The sequence below is a fragment of the Meleagris gallopavo genome, chromosome 8 (genome assembly GCF_000146605.3).
Source record: "Meleagris gallopavo isolate NT-WF06-2002-E0010 breed Aviagen turkey brand Nicholas breeding stock chromosome 8, Turkey_5.1, whole genome shotgun sequence".
Taxonomy (NCBI): Eukaryota; Metazoa; Chordata; class Aves; order Galliformes; family Phasianidae; genus Meleagris; species Meleagris gallopavo.
Genome location: NC_015018.2, coordinates 22,829,640 through 22,853,628, shown reverse-complemented (window position 1 = coordinate 22,853,628; position 23,989 = coordinate 22,829,640). Strand labels below are relative to the sequence as shown.

General features: G+C 44.0%; 1 protein-coding gene across 1 annotated transcript in view; it reads right to left on the bottom strand.

Moving 5' to 3' along the window:
- Window positions 1-1,610: 1,610 nt before the first annotated feature.
- Window positions 1,611-23,989, bottom strand: part of CNNM2 (cyclin and CBS domain divalent metal cation transport mediator 2) — a 103,976-nt gene continuing 81,597 nt past the window's right edge. The window contains exons 3-9 of the mRNA XM_010714647.3: window positions 21,979-22,122; window positions 17,108-17,245; window positions 14,817-14,986; window positions 11,544-11,637; window positions 9,132-9,197; window positions 5,826-6,010; window positions 1,611-4,097 (exon numbers count right to left, since the gene is read on the bottom strand). Coding sequence (XP_010712949.2) covers window positions 3,888-4,097; window positions 5,826-6,010; window positions 9,132-9,197; window positions 11,544-11,637; window positions 14,817-14,986; window positions 17,108-17,245; window positions 21,979-22,122 — 1,007 coding nt within the window. The 3' untranslated portion in view covers window positions 1,611-3,887. The remainder of the gene's footprint in view (window positions 4,098-5,825; window positions 6,011-9,131; window positions 9,198-11,543; window positions 11,638-14,816; window positions 14,987-17,107; window positions 17,246-21,978; window positions 22,123-23,989) is intronic.

The following is a 23,989-nucleotide window of genomic DNA, read 5'->3' as shown; positions in this document are numbered from 1 at the left end:
CTCTGGAACTGGGCCTGCAGCTGAGGAGCAGCACAGGGCGATGTGTCCGTGGGTGTCACGGGCAGCTGAGCTTCCTGCAGGTGCCTGCTTCACCCACACAAAAAGGCACTTAAAGAAAAGAAGAATGAAAAATGATGATAACCCTGTGGTGAGAGAAGGGGAGTAAGTGTAGAAGAGAGGGGGGACAGACTGTGGAGCACAGCGCTGAAGGAGTAGCCCAGCACAAGGCCTGCAGGTCTCAGTCCCAGGCAGGGTCTGTCAGCCCAGAGCAGCGCCATCCGTGTGTGTCAGGGCACAGGGAGCACGAGGGGCAGCAGGAACACAGCTGGGATACAGCTGGAGCAAGGGAGAGAAGCGTGGGGAAGACAGGTGCTGCTGGTGGCATCACTAGGGCACGGCCTGCCCTGCTGCCAGCCTCCGGGCACAGCACCCAACCCCTATGCTCTCAGCCCTGGGAAACCTTGTCCTGAGCCCTGGGGATAACAGACAAGCTCGGGTCTGAGCAAGGGGACAAACCAGAGCTCCGTGAGCTGCAGAGGCCGAGGTGTCTCGCTGCACCCACCCGAGCCCCTCTGTGCTCAGCCACGTGCTTCGTATGATCTCCACGTCACCAGAGCCAGTCTCGTTTGGAGAAAGATTCTCATTGGAAAGCAAGAACATTCCTTCACTCTTTACAAAGATTTGGCAATACACAGAATTAAAAAAAAAAAATCATAATTACAACAGATTCAGGTTCATTTCTTTAAAGGAAATTCAACCAACAGGAGTGTAAAAGTTATAATTCACAGTTGTGCATTTAAGATATTAGTGTTTAAAATGTCACTTCAAAGAACTCCTTGTGCAAAATTGTATTGACAGTAGAAACCATGGCGAGATGCCCTCCCGGCCCCCAGGCTGCCACCCGCCCCACGACGGACACAGTGAGCTCAGTGGCAGCAGAGCTGACACGGGAAGATGCAGTATCCTTTCTGCAAGCCAAAGCCTTGCCAAGGTTGAGGTCAAGCCCAACGATTCCCAAAGCTACCACCAGTGCCCCATGCCACCACGCTGACCCATAGCTCCACCACGCACACACGTGGCACAGGGGCACAGGTCATGGCATCTGAGCCCACCTGAACGAAGAAGCCAGCAGTGAGCCAGGATAACCAGACCCAGTGCTGGCACTGCTCAGAGCCACAGCATTTCCATCCCGGTGGAAAGAGCCGAGCTCCAGAGCAATCTGAGATGAATAGGGCTCCTCTGCTCGTGCTGGCTCCTAGCACAGGGCTGGGAACCCCTTGCCTTTGTGAAACAGTAAGACTGCAAATTCCCTGAGAACAGGGAGATAGGATTCCTTCCCCTCCGCTGAGAGGACCATGCCTTGCGCTTCAAGCTAATTTGAAGTAGCAGCTCCCAACCCCTCCGGGTCAGGTACGTATTTTTCATATGAAACACATCTACAATCAACTATTTTTCTGGAAATTATTTCACTTTCCATTATCAGATCTGTATATATGATGAAGAAGTCATGCAAAAAAAAATGGCCTGGAAATTTGTGAACAGTGCAGCATGGACAGAAGCAGGAGGTATTTGCTTTGGGATCACAAGGCTTTGGTTGGAAAATTTTGGTCTTTTTTTTTTTTTTTTTTTAAAGGTAAACAGACACTCAAACAAATCCATAACCTGCCATAAGAAGCAGAAGTCATATCCAATGGGCAGCCTCCACTTGAGCCTCCCCTCCTTTGGCAGGTTTTACAAAACAGATACTGCATCTCAAGTTCACTACCGTGTTGGTCACATCCAACAGACCTTTACATTCAGTAACACTTACAGAAACAGCAGCACAGTGAGGGGCTCACCATGCCAAGGCAAACACCGTCACATCTCAACACTTTGCTTTGGGAGAAAGTTGCAACACTGGCAACTTGGTGCAGTGTGGGGCGCCTCGGAGTGGTGGCTTTTAGACAGGACCCAGAACGTGCTAATGCAAAGCTGATAAAGGAGTTAAGCCTCGGGGCCCTGCTTTGTATCCCCAAGCCTGCTCCAGAGCTGCACACCCGGTTTCCTGCAGGGAGTTACTGCAGCACTGTTTCCTGCCACCATTTACCAAGGCAGACCGCAGGCACTGGAGGTGAGTGCCCCCCTAACCCAGGCAGGCACAGAGCTCTGGCAGCTGCATTCGGGGCTTCCCTGGGGGTCAGGGGAGACTATCTGGGTGTAAAGAAAGGAAAGGAGATGCTACATAATCAGGGGCCACGGGTCTTGGAACAGAGAAATCACAATGCCTTGTTTATTGATCTCTGCTTGCATTAATACTGAGGGCAACATTCACATTCTGTTTGAGACGGCACTGGAAAGGGAGAGGATAAGAGGGGGGAACATTTTTGTTTTTGTTATTGGTTTGGTTTTTTTTCATTTGAGGACTTAAACTCCATTCATGGGACCAGGGAACACGCAATGCACAACTGCCACAGGTGCCCCTCGCTGCACCAAGGCTGCATTTAGGCTTTGGGGTGGAGTACCTGGCACCTGCTGCCCCACAATGGTGGCACCTGGGCAGGAGGCTCTCTGCTCTGCTACCACAGTCATCCCTAAAATGGCTGTTAAGAGGGGCCAAAGAGAAGGAAATGCACCAAAACCACTCAATGGAAGGAATACGGTTGGGAACAGCCTGGGAATGAACCTCTCTGAATCCCTGAAGTGCAATACACTCACGTCTGGAAAGTTTTTGTCAGTTCCTGGAGAGGACAGGATGGTCCCAACTCCTCAGCAGAGCTGTCCTTGCACTGGCAGAGGTTTTCTGTCACCTGGAGGATGTACTTTGGGCATAACTGTAGCAGCATCTCTTGTGTTAACACTAGAGATTTAAGGGAAGGAAAAGGACTGCTGTACTCTGTTACTAACAAACACTGCAATCTGCCCTGGCCGAGGTAACGGTGTACAGACCACTACAGCACGTGGGTGCTTAAAAGTTTGTTGGTTTTGGGTGCACACATTACTTCGCCAAGCAATTGTCAGGAGAGTCAACAGAAAACCACCCAGTGACTTTGGTATTGAAAATTACACCTGGCTTTCATCTCATGAGACCACAGCTTTGCTACTTAAATTCTTCCCCCAGAGTCACCTTCAACATACGCAAAGTTTTTGGAGGTCACAAAACTGTAGAGTGTAACAATGTGTTTGCCTGTTTTACAAATAAACCTTCTGAAATTCGAGAGATCATTAAATATTAAAATAACCACTCCTTCCCTGAAACTTAACTGGAAGAATGTAATAATACTCATCCCGTGACCCTCCAGGTGGCTAAAACCAGAGGTTCCTTGAAGCTCGCTCACTCATTCTTAGGACACAAATACATACAAGTACCAGTTACTAACTTCTTCGACATGGCAACAAAAAGGAACAGAGAGAGGTGAAAAGAGGCCTAAGGACAACTCACAAAACCACGACAGAGCCTAGTTGAGGTTGGGGAGGGACAGAAACAATTTAAAACTCTGCAAAATACTCTTCAAAAACATGATCTCTCTTGAAAAAATAACCGGAGCAGTTTTTAAACTTCTCCATATGTGTCTGAGGAGGAAAAACCCAACAAGGATCAAAAATACAGATAAAAAATAAACATGATTCTACTTTGCAAGAAGTATTATCATTGTTCTCAAGGGTGGCTCACCATTCCCAAAGTACACTTGGGGCTTTAGTCTCTCTGTCTTGCTCTTTGCTCCTTTCTTCCTGTTTCTTCCTCTTCTTGCTCCCACAACGGACGCAAAAGTCTTTGGTCTCAGAACACTGGATGCAGCACAGTGTTGCAAGCACGTACTAACGGTGTCACACTCGGGGAGGAGACAGGGAAGGAGCGAGGGCTGGTCCTGCTGAGGAGATGGGATGGGTGGGTCGTGGGGAGTCAGCTCCTAGATGGCTCCTTCACTGTGCATACTGTGGTTGGGCTTGTTGTGAGTCACACAGTTCTGTTCGTTCAGCAGGTTTGCTGTCTCGTCCGGCAAACCGTCATGCAGCTCCGTAAGAGTCAGTTCGATTTTAGTGTTTTCACTGTCCGAGGACTGAGGTGTTTTGTCCATCCGGGATGCCATCAGGGCATTTTGGTACTGCTGTCTTGAGATCTGCTCCGAGCACAGGAGGAAGGAACAAAAAAGCCAGTCACGCTTGTGCGTCTCTCACAGGACACCCCAGGAAAACGAAGAACCCTCCCTTTCCAGATGATCACACTTCAACTCCTGCTCACCCCGCATCGACTCCACTTCTACCAACATCCCTGCGCTTTGCAGGAGCAGAGCACCCCAGCTGCATGGCGACGCTTGCGCAGGGCTGTGTGATCACCATGCTGCCCACAGGCACGGATTTACTCCTGTGCAAAGATTTTAAAATCAGACTTCAATTTCCTCCTAACCATGCATATTTGTAGGGCCTAAAGTTCACTGAAGTCTTTTTCCCAGCTTTATCGAGCTCTGGAGGGGCTCTATGAGTCCTCAAAGAGCCAGAGGGCACGAGCATTAGTGCTCTTGTCTAGGATAGCAAACAAGGCAGGAGCCATCCCATAAGTTCCTGGGGCCAGGCAGCACGATGTACATGCGCCAGCAGCCCCTTGTGCTACAACAGCAGTGGATTATCTCAGCAGATGAAAGAAGCTGAGCAAGACTTTTAGAAAGCCTGAAGCTTTTGCTTCAACACAACAGAGCGACTGGAAATGGAGAGTGTCAGGTGGACGCATCACATCTCCAACAGCAAAATCCAAGCATGTGCAAGCAGGTCACAGCCCTGGCTTACAAGGCATTACTTCAATAAATGCCCACGTGACTGCAGAGAAACCAGGCAATGTAGCATTCTTTAGACTCAGTGTGAACACGGTGAGAGCTGGAAGGACTTCATACAAACCAGGACAAGATGAGCAGCTGCTCTGTAGTGAGAATCATTTGCTTAGGAATAATTATTTCCTGATCTAAACCGTGAAGCCCTGAACCACAGACCAGTACATTTCCATTTGTCAAGTTCTAAACAAAAGTCAGTACTCTCTTCTTAAAATCTGGCTACCTGTAGATGTGAAACAATTGATTTAGCATTCCAGTATTTCTGTTCTATTTCCTAATTTCAATACTGAATTTGACAGGAGTTCATGAGCAGTCTGAGTTTTATACAAAGAAATTGTGAAAGTGCATTTAATTTAAGAAAAGCAACAAGGTCAGCTTCTGACCATGAGATGTCAGCTTCCCTGGACTCCCAGCTGGGCTGGAATTGCTGCCAGCATTGGCTCTTTCTCATCCCACAGGACTCGCACACATTTCAGCATGAGATGCACCATGCTGGGGGACAGAGCTGTATCCACGCAGCAACCAACTGACAGTATGAGACATAAGTCTAACATGTGAATTTTACACAATTTAAGAAAAATGTCCAAGACAACTCCAGGCAGAAGGGTAAGTTCAAAAGCGAGAGTGAGAACCCCAAACTGAAATAAAAATCAAGAGTGAATGAAAACTGCAACTGACACAAAACGTTTCATCCTTTAGAAAAGGGTGCTGTCAGCTAATCTAAGGTCTCCATTTCAGATGGCTCAAGGCCTCACAAGGACATGTCTTTCAGGACTAAAACAGAGAAGATATTTCCTATAATCTCTCTCCCTGAGACCTGATATCCAAAAAACTTGTACGACCAATCTACTTACTGGCCTTAACGAGGAGAACAGTGAAGACACCAGATACTGAGAAAAAGTAATTGAAAGCGATTTTAAAATGGCTGTTTCCATAATCCTACTTGCTTAGAGGGCTACAGAGCAATCCAGAGGAAACTCCCTCCCCAGGCTCTCCAGCCCACCTGCCCAGCTTTTTTCCTACCTTGACAAACTGAATGTCTGTGAGTGCTTTCACTGAGTAGTCAGGAACGTACACTTGCAGGAAGGACGCATTCAGCTGGTTGTTGCTGCTCCCTAACGTTGGTGTCACTGCGTCGATGCGATCACTTCGGTTTAAAGAGTCTGAGTGATTCAAGCCGCAGGGCCGAGGTGGAGACTTGTTTTCAGCTGGGAAACAGGCAAGAGCAAGAAGCTTCTTACATCAAGGAGAAAATATTTAAAGTCGCCAGTTTCAAAGGGCCACAAGAAATTGCAGTGTGAAACAGAAGATCAGCAAATACTTAGTCTACTCATAACTGACATGCAGCTAAATAAAATGGTCCAGAAAAAGAGCACATTTTGAATCCAGAGCTGGTGGCAGACATCACTGAGTATGATTCAAAGAAACCTGGTTCTGTTTGTGCTACAATGAACATGCCCTGCGCACACCTGCTCACAGTGCTTCTGCTGATGAGTGGAGACCATCAGAGAAAGGCAACTTCCCTCAGCTTCCTTACAGGAGCTCTCTGTAGTCCAACCATGCTTAATAGATTTTTTTTTCTTAACCATGTATAGTATACAGTATATATTTCATACACACTGCAGGCTTTCACTTGAAAATCTCCCAGCTATCCCTTAGGAGTATGATTGGCCACAGGCATTTTGCATCCTCAGCTTCCACCTATACGAGGACCCAGATGACAGGGGACATGCAGAAATAAAAAGAGATCTCAAGCCCTTCTGCAGATAGGCTTCTCCTCGTGTGCATGTACAGTGCAGAGCAATAGAACTCTTTGGGATTGGTGAATTACGGCAGCTAAATTTTACATCTTCAGCCCAAGCACTAATTGACACCACCTGTACCACTCCCCATGTGGTCCCCATTCTCAGCTGAAAGATTACTTTCCAATCACCTTAAGATACAAAGCCTCTTTCAGCATTTCAGCAGCAGTATCATAAGTTTTTCACTTCTACCAATTTTTTGACCTACAGAATGGTATTAAAAAAAAAAGAAAGCTAACTGAAATTCAACCCTACCTCTGCCACTGTATCACTGTAAACATCTCTCCTCAACAAAAAGATGCAGCTAGCTCTACATCCCTACATCTAGCCTTTCCTAAACCGAGCCCTTCAGACACTTCCAGATGCATGGCAGAATCACCCTGCGTTGTCTTTTGTAGTTGTTGTTTTTTCATTATTTTCCACTTGAAAACCTCTGATATCTTCTTTCCTTCAATTTAAGAAAAGGCAATGGAAAAATACAGGTTGTGATGACTTGGCAAATTTTCTGCAGGTCCCTATGGTAACACCAAGGAGAGGCTCAGAGGGAAGCACTCAGAGCCCCGCATGGCTTCCCTCCATACCCACCCACCATCTCAAAAGCCACAGCGGGCTGTGCACAGGTGTCTCGTGGTATATTATTGATAGAAAGGAGGAAGGACAGGCAGTTATGTGACAAAGCACATTTAGGAAAAGAAAAGGACAAGAAGACAGAACAAAGTAGCACGACTACTGAAAATCTGAGAGTAAGGACATTGCTTTTGGAATCGTATACAAGACGGGAAGGGAAAAGTTACTAAAGAAGGGGAGATACAAGAAGAGCAGATGGCAGAAGGCACAGCACACAGGTCTGTAGTTGCTGAGCAGTGCCCAGCACATATCTGCGCAGATCTTTCCTACCCAGGTTCTCCTCACTTTTAAATACTGAAGATGAAGAGCACAAACCACAAGACAAACATCAATACAAGCACTTTGTGAATCTCGTAACGGGGGGGGTTCAACGAGAGGAACCTTTTTAGAAGGAACCACAAAAAGGTGTTGGGTTCAACAGAACAGGAACTGCAAGTCACAGTGACCAGACTCACCATATTGGTTCCTTTCAAAAGAGATTCTTTCCATTTTTATTTTCCATCATCGATTTGATTTTTTTAATTTATTTTTCTTGTTGTTGTTGGAGAAAAAAAGCTAGGAAAATATGCTTGGCATTTTTATTGGAAACAACTTGTATGTGCAAGGTGTATGCTTACTTATAGAACAGAAACAGAAAAAAAATACAAATAAAAAAAAATAAGAAGGAAGACCTCGCAAAATTAAAGAACTAAGCTAAAAAAATAAAAAGATAATCAAAGCCACTGAGCTTAAGAGAAAGCACTAGGTACTTTAATTAAAGAAAGATTATATTTCTCCCTGCTTCTTTCAAATTTAACAGCAGGAAACTTAAAAAGAACAGGAAAAAATCCCCTGCAGGGCAACCACCCATAGTTTATTTGGAGTGTGCGTGAGCTTAATTTAGGGTCTGACAGTGAGATACATTTTCAAAGCAGAAAAAAGAAGAGAAAATACAGGAAGCAGACAGTGGAAATTTATGAAATGTCTGATATGTACTGACGGTTAGATATTTCACTTAAATATCCCTATCATATCATCACATTCAATATCATTAAACATATCGATTGTTTTAGGTCCAGGGAAACATCACCGCATCAGCCCAAACTGTTTTAGGATTCCGCCATTCCTACATATTTTCCTGATGAGTTTCCATCTTTCTCAACTACTCTGTGCATGCGGTGTCTGCAAAGCTCAGTTCTTTCCCAATTCCCAAGTTTTCAACCACATCTCAGAGCTCATTTTGACCCAATTTGTTCTCTCCTCGGTCTCTGCTCTCCAAAGGGATTTCTATGCCAATCAACTTGGTCATTCATCAAGGAAAGGTCTTAAGCAAAACGGGAACCAAAAGCCCCGCAGGAGCTCCCACAGCCTTCTTGCACATTCCATTGCAAATCCACCCACTCAGTACATTATCACAGCATTAATCTCTTGGAAAGAAAATTCAAAGTTTTTGAGCACTTGAAATGGCCAAGGAATATTCAAACCATAGAATTTACCCATAAGAGAATATAAGAATTCTTTCATATAAGTTCTCCTTTTAAGGCAGCTCAGCAGCACACATTCCTCTCTCCCAAATGCATTTTCTTCAGGAAATTTTTCAGTTCTTAAACATCAGTTTGGGGGGGGAAGATCTTTTAAAATCTCCCATCTTAATCTCCCACCAGTTCACATAAGAGAAATCAGAACACATTAACAAATACATTTTCTTAAACATGTTTTCAGTTCTTCCCATTTGGACGACGCCGTCACGTCGCTACCAGTTATCACAAACAGAAGTTCAGGATACCTACCTGTGAGGCATAATTCTGTGCTGGACTTCTCCCTACCGAGCAAAGGGGTCAGATAAACACAGACTGCAGCTGACTTGTTATGGCATCAGGGCAGTCACAAGAACGGTGAAAATAGAAGCATGCGAATTTACCTGGAGAACCTGCTGCTAACAACTCTGTTCTGCTGACAACAAAGGTACGAGACAGGGACAAGGGAACTAGAAGAGGGAGAGAAAAAGGATGAGATCACGACCAGAAGGGTGGCAGCTATCCACACTCGACAGGGGAGGGAGCCAGTTCACACACTGAAGAACTAAAACCAGATGTGCAAATCAACTGTGGAAAAGTAAAGGGTTAAAAACCAAACCAAAACAAATCAAAAAAGACAATTAAACAATTTTAGGAATGAACCAAAGAACAAGACTGTGGAATTATAGTGAAACAATTTTCACTGCTAATTTGAATGGTCATAGAAATGATCCATCAGGGTACACTCATTTCTAAAACAGTTCAAAAGGAGCAGTGGTGCCCACTCCAGTCTGGAAGGTAAAGAGTTAAAAGAAGCCAGAAACCTTTCATGGGTGTAGTTCCTTATGAGAATAGAACAAAAATAGAAATAAAACCAAAAGACACTTTGCAGTTCAAGTTTTCAGTAAAATGTCAAGCAGGTTGTGATTCTCCAGGCTCATCCCTACCAGAATGGGTGCGGTACTGATAATTATCAGTCTCTAGCTGTCATTAATGAAAGTGTCACCATTTTGTTGTTGGGTTCTTGAAAACATCCTTTAAACTCCTGTTATTGGTTTCAAGAAGCTTTCTCTTGTTTGTAAAGGCTTTCACATATACTCAAAGCAACAAGAATTACTTTTATTTTTACAAGCTCAACCTAACAGAAATCTCATGATGCTGCAACTTCTCTAAAACCTCGGGAAAAAAAAACAGCAAAAAGGAGGGTTTGCTACTGGCACAACCAGCTGAAGGTAAACAAGTTCAAGGTTGGTCAATTTTAATCTAAAATAGTGTATGTGCTTAAGCTTGACACAACAAATCTGAGAGCGATTCCAGGGCAGAAGCAGGAAAGGGGAGATCATTTGATCTCACAGGACTTGGGGCAACTGGTGTGGTTGTGGAGTTAGCAACATGGGAAAAACAGAAACATGAGAACATTCAAACTGAACAATGCTGGCAAAACAGAGATGCCATAAATCATTTCCAAGTGTAGGTCTGATAGGACAGAAGCGATCATGCCTGATCCAGCTCTGTGTCTGGCCCACAGTGCAAAAGCTAAGCTTCAACACTGAAGGAACAGGAAGGGTATGACACATTTGTACACATTACATATGATTCATTATGAACACTGCTGTTACTGAACAGATAAAATCCTCTCTATGTCTGTACGCTTCCAAATTTGTCAAGCCCCAAAAGGTATAAGCAAGATTGATTAAAGTGCATATATTTAAGGAAGAATTACTCTTTCCTGAGCTCCTAACAAAGAGCCAGTACAAGACTCATACAGTGGCAACACAGAGCTCAAACATCCATAGGAACTAAACTGGCTGTACAGTTTAGTGTGGCTATACTCATAAGTTACAAAACAAATTTCATTCCAAAGCCATTCACTAGTGTACATCTACATACATACACATACATGTAGAGTTCCCATTAACTTACAACTAAAACGAGCTGCCTCCCAAGTGAACAACAACCTGTGGTGCCTCTACGCAGGAGGAGGTGATATCTGCATGAGAAATCCTCCCTGAAGGGATCAACTGAGCGCACAGCCACTGCCAGCACTAACACCCAGCTCTTCTACCAGGGCTGCGGATGCCAACCAACACCAAGAGCTTTGTGATCTAAAAGGTGATGCTGCTGGCACTGAAATGCACGTGCAGGCACCACGGTGAGTGTGGTGGATAACAGGGCATCACCCACTGGGGCAAGGAAGCATGCTCCTGGTTAACTGTAAGGCAAATCCCCGACTTGCGTTTGTGAGACGCTGGGCTGTGCAGCTAGTATTTATTTGCTGGGAATCTGCTCACATCTCAGCCTCTTCCTCTGCTGATCTCTCAGCTATACCTCTGCACAAGCTGACAAGCGCAACCTTTATATTCCTTGCTCCACTGCCCTCATTTCCCTCAGGATTGCTTTAGAAACAAAGATTGGTAAAGCAAACCATATCCAAACTAGCAGGTTGTTCGTAGATTACACCACTAGATGTCTCTCTGCTACTAATTATCTATTCTTGCTAATTCAACGTTGTGCTACAATGAGAAAAGAACCACAAAGCTCTCCTCCAGTGCCCAGCACCTCCCTTGCTAAGGCCAACACGTGCATGCTGCAGGAGCCCACCAGCCACCGCTGGCTGCTCGCTTGGCTGTCAGAGCCAGCACTGCCACCAGGCTGCTGTGCCAGGCAGGAGGTGGTTCTGCTAGCAGGGTGGTATTGCTTCCATCAGCCCACATGACAGCATGGGGGGATGCTCTGCATGCTCCCCTCCCACACACACCCAAGCAGACAGGCTTGTGCACAAGTGCATTCCAGAAGCAGAAGGTAAGAGGACATACCTGGCGATGCTGTGAGGGCCATCACCCCATAGTAGGAAAAAGCACCAGCTTCAAACTTCATCCCCTCCTTCCCAGCCTCCACTTCCACCTTCCCCTGTTAAGCAAAAGGAGAGAGAGCTGCAATTAAAAGGGGCCATACGTCCTGAGGCACAAGACCAGTCTTCAGCCCTAACAGCTAGGCTTTCCTGATGTTGCTAAGTAGTGTCAAGGTCCCTGCAGTTTGTAACGATGCCCAAAAAGGGATAGACCCTGGGGGAAAAAGCATACTTGTCCTGAGCAATTCTGGTCCTATGGTCCCTGTGGCAGCTAAGTCCCTGCAGGGGGAGTAGGGTTGCAGGGATGGTATATTGACATGATCCGAGGGCTAACAGACTGCCTTGCCCTCACCAACATCACAAGAGGCTTGAATGCATCCAGTCATCTGGGGTCTTGAGAAACCTACACATTTGAGGGCATGGCTCACATTCACATCAAGTCCCTTCTAAAATGAATATGGGAAATGGAGATGGAAGACAACATCTCAGATGGAATTTGTTTTTACTGATGGGATTCCCACAGAATCAAGGCCTTTATTCCTGAAGCAGCAGTCTTGAGGATATTTTGATTTTGTTGGTTTCTGACAGTTCCAGCACCCTTAAATTAAGACTTCGCAAAAGTGCAGGATATTGTTTAGAAGAATCCTCAGTGCTTCTCAGGCTCAACCACCCTACCACATAATGTACCCATTTCTGATGCGGTCTGAACCAAACGTTTAACAACAGATACTGATATCATACAAACAACTCTAGAAGAGAAACCATCATCCAATGTGGCAGTAAACATCCCAGTTATTTTGATATATAAATAGCAAGAAATAATTCACTTCTTCGTAGGATCTGGTTTTCCCCTCCATACTTACTGGTACTGTACTGAGAATTACATTACCTAACTGCAGAAAGAAGCAAATATCAGGCAGCTTTCAAGCTGAGCTACATGAAGACTGAGATTTTAGGCAAACAACATAATTAACTGGGGCAGACAGACTGCCCATGCTATACGTACCAAGTGAACTGACCATCTGATGGACACAATCAGGTTAAAACAAGTCCAAAAGGTAGCTTTTATTTCTATGTGTTTACTGTACAAAAAGCAATTTATATTAATTAAACACGTGTTTAATTTTACAGCACTGTACCTGGGCAGAAAAACATGGGAAAGAAATCAGGCAGAGCATGACCTCATATCAAGTCAGTTTTTCTAACTGTTCCAGATCACAAAAAAAACAATTGCATCTATCTCATAGGAAGAGAGTACTTAGCACACAAACCCACTTTCCTGCTATCAAAACCAATCACTTCATGTAGTCCCTTTTAAAATCAATTTCAGTCCACAACACCAATAATTAGCTACTTTTGGTCACACAGGCAAAGACTGGTTACAAAAAGAGCTCTCACTCTATTCATCATTGGTAGTTACCCACAACCAAGGCCAGGTCTTTAAAACACATATGCAAGCAGGCTTTGATCTTCACATACAGTCAGTCTGGAGTTAGCACCCAAAAAACAAGGTAATATCTAGCAGTAAGAGCAGAGCTTCAGTTCCAGCACTGCTGTCAGCACATACAGCACTTCCCAGTGATGGCCACAAGAAGGCTGCACAAGCTTGGTGTTGCCACAGCACCAGGTGAGCCAGTAAGGATTCTCCATGTATGCTATGAGATGTGCTCTGCTGCTTAACTGTACACATCTCTGGTTTCTGGGTTTGCACTGCTTAATGCTTCAACAGTTATTCTGAAAGAACACAACGACAAAAGCAAACTGATACAGAAAAGCTTTCCAGTAGCTAAGAGAAAAACTGTTGCAAAAAGGTGACTTTCCAACTGAAACAGTAACTCTACAAAGATTAAACTAGCAAATTTAAAGCAAAAAAACATGCATTTGCTTGTGTTCTGGTATGATTTACTGTGAAGGTACTCTCGATCTCTCCATGTGAGAGAATATGCTCAAGACCAGATCATTAAAATAACAAAAGCAGAGTACTGATCCACTGCTCCTTGCAGAACCAACACTTTCCATTTTTATAGTACGTACCTACTGCAAGACTCCCTTTTCCAAAAGCACTACAGACTTAGCACATTGTTTTTACTAAATATATATTGATTGAAGAATAGCTCAGAAAGAACCATTTGTTCTTTTGTATTGCACATGTCTTCCAGCTACAGTTTTGCAGCATTACCTCATGCAGGAGCATTATCTTGCTTCTGGAATATTTCAGATTGCAATGATTCAGCAAGTAAGAAAGAGCAGTTAAAAAAACACTTTAAAAAAAGCAATTAATTCTTTTTTAAGAGAGAGGTGTGTTGAATAGACACCATCATATTCCAGAGCTTTCTTTGTTGTTGATCATGTTTAACACCTCCCCCACCACCCCTTTTGCTGTTGTTAGAAGTAATGGAAAGGAAGACTTCAAGCCCTTTGCCACAATTTCAACTGCAGTGCTCTTGTCTGTATAACCAAAACTCATTTCAGTTATCCTCAAAGATAACATAAGCACCTTTCCAGCAAAATGTCTCTTAAAGGACTGTTACTGCTCAAACAGTGCTAGATGGGAGTTAAGTTTCTGTATCAAGCTTTATCCTGCTACTCAACATTCCTGGCAAGTAACAGACCCTGGGAGATGATGAGCACTGGAAGTGACCCTATAGTGAACAAACAGAAATCAGTCCTCCCCCCTCTACCTCTGCGACATAAAACCCACCCAAAGGCAATGATCTCAGTGCAGAGTGAGAGCTCAGGTGGTGAGGTGTCCAAGGTAACACAGAGCTACAGGAGGAGGCTGCAGGAGTTCAGCAGATGGCACAGTGGCCCCAAAGAAACCTGCATTTATCACAAAACCAAAGGTTTTGGACTTCAAAATTGCACAGACAAAACGCCTTCTTCCCAAAAAGTCAAATAGAAAAATCCACTGGTGAAAGCATCCTGGCCAAGCTCCTACTGACACAAGGCTTTTCGTACCCCTGTTCTACAAGCAGTGCCAACTGCACACCATGCTTTTGCACTGTAACACCTAAAGCACAAATGACTCTCAGCAGATATCACAGCAGGTTTAACTGGGGCTAAAAGCAACTGAATGAGCTCTTCAAGTGTGGCAAGATCATAAAGGAGACAGAAGCAGTTCCCATGAGCAAAGCTCCAGTCCCATGCTTGAAAGACGACAAGTGTAAGAGATACTCAGAGTGATATGTCAGGAGATGCACAATATTGCACATATCAAGTACATAATCACATGTCTGACCTGTAAAATGAGAACAAAGTAGTCGACAGGCTTGTTTCGCTGGTAGAGGTAGTGTTCTGGGGCTTTTTTGTTCTTCTCGTCATATTTCAGCTCCTGGATGACGTTGGGATGTTTTAGCAGCCTGAGAAGGATCTTCTCGGACATCTGGGATGGACCAAAGGCTTCTACTTCTATAACACAAGATACAACTAGGCATTACACTTCATATGCCTGGCAAGAAGTTAGCAGTACTCATTAATAAGCATTTGCCTATAAATGACACACAGATGCAGAGAGATCCATTATGGAATTGCACACTTCCTGTCTTTTGAAAATGTTAAATTTGTAAGGGGAAAAGAACAAGAACACCCCAACTTTCATCACTGAAGTATTTAAAAAACAAACAAACAAGCAAACAACCACCAAAAGCCATGTCTTCATCTGAAAGAAAAATGACACAGGAAGGCAGCCTTGCCCATATGAGAGTGCAGTCACAGTTGAATGGGTTCACTGGAGAGTTGTAAATGGAAGAGCTTTACAGTTGGGGCACACAGAACCTTTGGATGTAATTTTTCCTTCCTCTGAAGGTACTGAAGTACTGTATTTATTGCACTTAAAAAAAAAAAGAAGTTTAAAAAAAATCACTGTTTGGGGCCTTAAAAGTTAGTCTAGATAGATGCTCGACATAATTCAAAGACACAATTTGAGCTGCCATGGTTCACACGGGAAGAGTTACTCAAAGTGATGCACAGTGCAAGTCAGTTCAAACCATGTAGGATTAATACCTGACACAACAGAACACGTTCCCTACCCGCTTGCTCTTCAATCATCGGTATTGCCAACAACAGCTGCAAGAAGTGAAAAAGCTCATCCTTGTGTGAGAGTTAGGCGAAGGACATCAAGATTTACACATGCAAATTGATAAGTATTCCTTATGCCTGATTTCAGAATAGGACCGTTAATGACCCAGCACCTCTCACCTGCTAGAGATACTATTCTCAGATTAGAGCAGATAAACCAAAATTGTAGCTTTCCATCTCATTTAGCAGTGCCACTTCGAAGCACTGCTAGTTTGAAGCTACACAATGCTCTTATCCATGAAACAAGCAGAGACGCAGCACTATAAGACTATGTCTGTTGAGCAGGTGCTTAGGGAACTCCACTGAGTCTTGTACAACTATGTGAACAATGCTTTGCTTGCTGTTAAATCCACATCTTCCTGTAGAAACGTTTCCTCTCACCAAGGAGATGCTCACATGCACACGAGCTGCAGAAATCCAAGCCTTTTAAGGGATTACGGCCCCTCAGCTGAGATGCGATAACCGATCACACACGTTTAAGTCGCAGAGGCAAAACAAAGCACGAAGGTGGACTGAGAGCATCTAGGCAGGCAGTTACTGTATCTTAGAGGAGGGGAAGTATTAATTTCCAGCTTGAGCTGGCCAACCGGAGACAGAACTTTATCACTTTCAATCCACAAATATATGTTGAATATAGAAGTAAAAGATGCACGTCTGAATGGCCTGCATATGAGAAGTCTTTACATGCCAAAGAGAGACAACATGAGCAATAGGAAGGTCTGCTTTCCACAAGCTCTCCTGTTAACAGGTCTCATCCCTGAGGTGAAGGGACCAACTTTATGATGAAAGGCAATGTCAGCATTCAAGCCCCTGGCCTCTCTGCCAGACGGCCCACACAAGGGCTAAAACATCAAGGTGATCTGAGACGGAGACAACTGTCCTCTGAAACCTGAAGCCATCAATGGAGGTCACACAAGCCAGCAAGGAATCCATTTTTAAATGTACAGTTCAACCACCTGCACAGCCTGCATTAAGTGTGTTGAGAGTTTTTCACTTCAAGTCACAAGTCTCATGGAACAGGCTTATGCCGTCCTGCAAAAAGTCCAGCATCTTTTTCTGGATGAAGTGCCAGAGTGCAATTACAGTCAGCTGGCCAGTGGTATCGAGTCCTCTGCGGTTTGTTCCCTGAGCTCTTCCTAATGGGGTGCGCTTGCTAGTCGTTAATCTGACGGACTCTACACATGCAGTGCGGCACTTGGCATTCATCCTTACCTTTCAGACCAATTTAAAGTTACTGGTCCACCCCTGGTAAATGTCTCAGAGGGTTCATGCCGACACTGAACACAGGAGAGGAGAGAATTTAAAAAGAAAAACACAACAGTGGCATTATTTGTCACCCCACAATCCAGCCTCCCTTCCCGCCTGCACTGTCCCACCCACCTCACCGGCCTTTGCTGACCAACTGCCTCCGAGGCTCTGGCACGATTGTGAAAAAAGATAATCCACACTTGCCTGTTGCCAGGAAGCGGTGCATTGCCAGGAGGAGCTGCGGTGATATTTTAACCTTCATCTCGCTGTCTGTCTGCTTGAAGGCAGAGAAGTCCTGCTTCCTGTCTCGATGAGCTACTTTCTTTTTCGTCTTGTTATCAGCTGGGGAAGGGAGGGTGGGAAAAGAAAGGAAGGAAGCGATTTCTGTTAGAATGGGGTCCAACATGAACTGTGCTGGATGGAGCCAGCAGGGACAGCCATCCAGAGCAACTCTGCAGACAGACCCCTCTGTGGTACACATGCAAAGCCCTGCTTGCTGATACAACTTGAAAACTAGAAATAATCATGACCTGTGCTGCAGGTTCGGATCCCAGAACCCACAGACTTTGTTATCTCAGTGAAGAAAAGTATCTGCTTGCAAGCATCTAATTGCAGAGCAGTTCTGCATATTGTGCATACAGTGTGTTCATTTCTAGGCAGGCAGGAGACATCCAGCTCAGTGTTAATAACAACAGCAGACGTGTTGAGGGAGATGGTTGGATGCTATGTTGACAGATACGGTTTAGTGAGTACTACTGGTGATTGGTGGATGGTAGGGCTGGATGATCTTGTAGGTCTTTTCCAACCTTAGTGATTCTGTGATTCTATGAACAGAAAAGTGTTCAGCAAGTATGTGTGCCAACTATCTTCTTTTACTCATATGCAGTAGCTTCCTGTAAGGATGCTGCTCCTACAGCCTACAGTGCTATGTTACAGAATATTAGCAAGTCCACAATCCTAGGGGCCAACAACGTAAAAGCACCACTGTCTAGGGCTTGTAACAGCCTGGGTATGCCTAAAGATCAGATTCCAGCTGCAGAAAGCTCCGTTCACCTGGCATTGCACACTGATGTACACACTACCAATATCTGCAGATCTAGCCAGGCAAATCACCATTGTGCAAAGCATGTTGTTACAGTTTCACTGGATCTCAGTGGAAATATTTACTAGGGCAAACAATTCTTTGCCCTGTAGCTCTGTGGTTTACACAGAGAAGTGGTACAGAGTTTACAACCACATATAGATTAACAGGTTAACATACCTGTTTTGACAGCTCTTTGAAAATAGGAATATTAAGGTAAGATGGTGGTCTTCCCCTCAGGCTCTGAGCAACCTGATTGAGCTGTAGATGGCCCTGTTCACTGCAAGGGAGTTGGACAAGATTATCTTTAAATGTCCCTTCCAACTCAAATGACTCTATAATCCTATGAAGTGCTGATCATTTGTAGAAGAGTCCTTGATTTTACGTGGGGCCAACCCTCTCTGATCTGTATGAATGCAAAACAGCAACATTCCCGTCACACTAAGGGGATGATCAAACTCATCTCCTGTTAGAAAGAGTTAAATAAGACATGACACCAGTCAAACATGGGTCACAGTGGTGAACTCCATGCCTCTCAGTAGATGCTGCACTCTGCACTGAGACCTCTTAGCCTTTTGAGAAAGCTGAAAAATGCTCTCCCACCAGGGCCAGGGCCACAGGAGCGCAGCACACATTCCTGTGGTGCATCAAATACTCCAACCTTCCAATACTAAGAGGCAAACACACAGCTATTCACTGTGACACTGGCTGAGACATCTTCAGAGCCTATCTGCATCACAACAGAAACCTCTTCTCTCCACCCCGTCAGCATTCCCAGTATGGCTGCACACTCAGAAGCACTCAATCCAAACAGATGTTGATAGATCAAAGATATTTCACACTTTCTCTTGCTCCCACCATTTCTGCAAACTTAAAGGTGTAGCAGACTGGAGCAATATGAAGTAATACCATGCATCCACTGGAAGCACAACCTGTGAGAAATTCAGCTGCAGAGCTTCAGCAGTGACAGCAGCTTTCAACAAGAACCACAAAGTTGCAATTACTTCTATCCTAGCACAGTCAAAACACATTTTCATGGAAGCAGCAGAAAGGCACAGCTCCAGAACCCAAAGTCATTGCATCAAATTTCTAATTTCCATCAAAGCACAAAAAAACGTGTTTAAAACTTCAGAACAAAGGCATAACAACTGCCAAAATTCATCATAAGGTCTACTCATAAGTAAACACATAGGACAGAGCAATATCAGTTCAAAGGCTTCAAGTTCTGAGAAGCTGGCTTGGTCTAATAATGAACAGTAGCGGAGTGCATGAATACTACAGGGGGTTATTGGCACTGACACACAGCAAAAAATCAAGCTGTCTTAATATAACATGTGCAATAAGCTTCTTTCAGAAAGCCAAAAGCATGTTTCCAACACTACACCAATTAGAATTTGTTACAGCCTACCAACACACTAAAATTATTTGCCTCAGTATTCACTGGCAAATAATTCACAGTCTAGCTGCCCATATCTCTCACATCCCTGAACCTCCAGGTGGGGTTCAGGAGAGTGAAATCCCTCCCAGTATGAGCAGAATAAGTCCCAGACCACCTCATGAGCCTGAATGTGTACAAGCCAATGGGACCGGACTACAGGTATCCCAAGGCCCTGAAGGAACTGGTTGATGTGGTTGCCAAACCACTCTCCATCATATCTGAAAAGTTGTACCTGTCAAAGTCCCTCGTGAATGGAAAATGGGTAACATCACACCGACTTTTAAGAAAAAGAGAGAAAGGAACACCCTGAGAGGAGTCCTGCAGAGAAGGACTCAGGGGTCCTGGTGGATGAAAAGCTGGACGAGAGCCAGCAGTGTGCACTTGCAACCCAGAAGGCCAACTGTATCCTGGGCTGCATCAACAGAGGGGTGGGCAGCACAGAGAGAGAGGTGTCTGTCCTCCTCTACTCTGTCCCTGTGAGACCCCAGCTGGGGTACTGTGTCCAATACAGGACACAGTACAGGAAGAAGGTAGAGCTGTTGGAACGGGTCCAGAGGAGGGCCATGAAGATGACCACAGAGCAGGAGCACCTCTCCAAAAATGGTGAGGGTGCTGGACTTGTGTAGTGGGAGGGGAACTGACTTTTTACACGGTCTGATAGTGATAAGATAAGGGGAAATGGATTTAAATTAGAAGAGAGGGAAATTAGGTTAGATGATAGGAAGAAATTCTTTACTCAGTGTGGTGAGGTACTTGAACAGGTTGTCCAGAGATGCTGTGGGTGCCCCATCCATGGAGGTGTTCAAGGGCAGGTTGGACAGGGCTCTGGGCAACCTGATTTAGTGCCTGATCTAGTAGCTGGCAACCTTGCCCACAGCAGAGAGGTTGGAACGAGATGATCTTTAAGGTCTCCTGCAATAAGTCATTCAATGACTCTATGACAATGAAACCAGAAGGTGATCTCAATGGTACACGGTAGGAGCTACCCCTCAAATTTTCCTGCATCCTCCAGGAAGCCTGAGAGATTAAGTTTCCCTCCTATTCTGAAATCAGGAATTTTCTATACAAAACCTTCCCAGGAAGGATGGTTTCAAATGAATTCACATTTACCACCTCTATCTTGTTAATCTAGGAAGTCTTCATATAGTAAAATTGAATATTGATTTCCCTGCCCTCTAACATGCTATTAATGGTCTAAACTTCTTTTTTTTCCCCTTGAAAAACAACACAACATGATCTATACAGTTTCTCTTAACAAACAAGAAAAAAAAACAACAGTATTTTGTATTATTAAATAAAGTTTGAATTCACCTTGTAAAAGCATTATGTTGTAACTGATTAGCCCAGCAATTCATTTGTGAAGGTATGAAAAAGATCAGTACTAACTGGAGTTCTGTGATTTCCGTAGTAAATAGACTGTTCAATACAATGTAAAACACAGCTGTGATTTACAGGAATCTTTGGGTACATAAATACTAGTAAAATACCGACCAGCTATGGAAAGTAGTTCAGGCAACAGAAATCTATTAGGAAAAGTAAAGTCTGTCTATCTCACAGTGCAAAGTGCTGATTTGGCTTTTGGGCTGGAGGGAAGATAGGAAAATGCCTGAAAAAGATGCCATAGAAACATCCAGATCCTTTTCATGAGAAAAGGAAAAAAAAAAAGTAAAGGGCAGCTGAAGAGCATTAACTACATATAAAATGACTATTTCTATTATTTCTATTACAATAGAGTCTAGAGACATCCTTGTGCTACCCATGAATACACAGTAAAAAATAGCATCTGCCAGCAAGCGATCAAAGTACAGATAAGACAGACGAAGAATGACAGAGAGGAAGTCCAATATGCACAGGCTAGATTGTGCAGATGGAAACAGATATTTTGGCAACTGGCCAAAAACCAGAGAAAATCTAAACTGGGAAAGAAGTCCAGATCTCTCAAGGCTCAAGTAATGCTCAACCTGTACCATCATCTGCCATAATGTACACCAACACTAAGGAAGGAAGGAGCTGTACTGACTGATTACAAGAGGAGTTATTTAGGACTTGTTGATTTGTAGCCCTGAAGACGCCTTTCCATTGTCAGGCTCTCTCTGAATGAGTGACAGAGATGGACTCCGAAGAGACTCCATTCCTCTTCCCTGAGGCACAGATATCCACCTGCCTGCCTTCTTTTTAACGTACAGTGGGGACACAGACTACAGGCCCTTGAGAGGGAGAGAAGTTAGGAGAAAACGTGGGAGGTCACAAGCACTGGAATAAAGAGGTTTAAACTAGGCAACCATGGTGGAGAACAGCTAACAGGAGAGGCTGGGATGCTGCACATCTAGATCTTCTAGATGGAAGAGTCAAATAAATAAAGCTGTCCTGTTTCTGAATTCATACAGCTTAAAGGGGTGAGGTGCCCTTGCTGTGAAAATAAAAACCATTTTGACCATCTGAGGGATCTGCAGATCATCTGACCATCAGCAAGTTAGCTGTAAGACACAGCTGCTGCTGGATGGTGTCTTCTCTCTTGTCCATTAAAAAAAAAAAAGTGCAAATGTTTCTACTCACTGTATAGATCTGTTTCATCCAGAATTTCTGACTTGATGATCTCTTCAATCACATCTTCTAAAGTGACAATTCCCAGGACTTCATAAAAAGGGTCCCCTTCTCCTTCATTGTTTACTCTTTGTACTATAGCCAGGTGAGACTTGCCTGCAAGGAGACAGATCAGTAGTTTAGACATTTCAAAATTCCTAAAAGATCAGAAATTACAGCAAAATTACAGATAGACAGGTATAAATAGAAAGACAGAAAAGTTGGTGTCACACCTCACTAAGATTCAAAATTTTTGAGATTCACCAAATCATAATCTGATGTCCCTGTGACAAACACAGTCCTGGACCACATAGATCCATCCAGCACAAGAAGGAATAGTCAAAATATCAGGAGTCTCTTCTAATTTCTTTTCCCAGAGACACTGTCACCCTATATTATTCTTTAGATGGTTGTTTCTCTTCTCATGTCCCCACTGACTGAGGAAGGGCATAGGATCGTAAAACGGTTTGGGTTGGAAGGGACCTTTAAGATGTAGTTTCCAACCCCCCGTTGTAGGCAGGGACACCCCTCATAGGACCAGGTTGCTCAAAGCCCCCATCCAGCCCGGCCTTGAATGCTCCCAAAGTGTGGCATTCAGAACCTCTCTGGGCAACCTGTTTCAGCGTCTAACCACCCTCACAGTAAAGAATTTCTTCCTGACGCCTAGTCTATAACTACCCTCTTCCAGTTTTAAGCCCTTTCCCCTCACCCTGTTCAGGTCAAGCTGGAACCCTCTTTTGTAGGGAGCTCCTACAATAGCTCCACAATGGCCAAACCACAGAAGGACACGGATGGGGCAGAGCTGGGGAGAGGAGCTCAGCTGAATCCACAAGTTCTCTTCCACCTCCCTTCCTTCAAATACAATTTATTTAGATGTGCTCCATGCAGAAGAGGGCTTATTTATGAATTAATTAATCAAAATATTCAAAGCAACAGTGTCTGATTAACAAAGAGAAACGTTAAGATGAGATATACTATACTAGCCTCTAAATACTCCTAAGCTGTGCATCACTCACAGCGTATTTGATAAATCCTAAGGATCTTTCTGCCACAGGAATAACAGAAGTACCACAACCCTTTGAATGTGCTCCTGCACCCTTCCAGCTCCCCTAGCTGCCACTGAGAGTCGCTCTTTGTAAAGGTGCACAAAAAGGCATGCTGATCTGTGCATTCAGAGGGTTCTCCAAACACCAGTAGCATTTTGAGCACAAATACAGGTCTCACTGTGCCTTGTGAGCTGCTGGGAGGTAAGCAACAGTCTATGTTCTTCTTTGCTAGTCTCAAAAATGATGCTTATCTCCATCCATGGAAGATAACCAAAATAGTTCAACCTCTGCTTAGACCCCTTTATAGGCAACAATGTCTGCATGTTTTAAGATTCAGATTGTTAGACTAACAAGCATTCAAACTATTCCAACCCAGCCTTACTCATGCCTAAAGAATGAAAATATCCTGAGCAAATTAGACGAGGGAGGAAAACTTATCAACTACTGATATAAACATTGCATCAGGTCAAGTCAATTCACTTTGGTAAGTTTTTCACATCTGCTTTCCCAGGGACCCAACATAAGCAGTTAAAAACAAATTCTTGGTGAATGCTGTCTGTCGAAAGTTAAATTCTTTTGCTATTCCCAGCTTGTGATCATTTAAAAGGAATTTTCCAAAGCAGGGTCTAATATTAGACTCAAAATGAAGTTTCCATTCCACTTAGGCGATATTCTCACCAAAGTAACTACTGCATAATCTGATTGTCTTGGAGCTACTCGTTTAGATGCAGATGGACATACTTTAAATACCAGCTCCACAGCACTGCTGAGTCTTATCTTGAAGAGACCTTATTCTACAGTGAATTAACAGAAAGATGACTTGTGATTTTAAGTACATTCATATTGTACTGAAAGTCTTTCACTGTGCCAGATTTTATTTCTTTGTATTCCTTGTAAGACTTCCAGCTCTTTTTACTGCTCAATGAACAGGGTTAAAA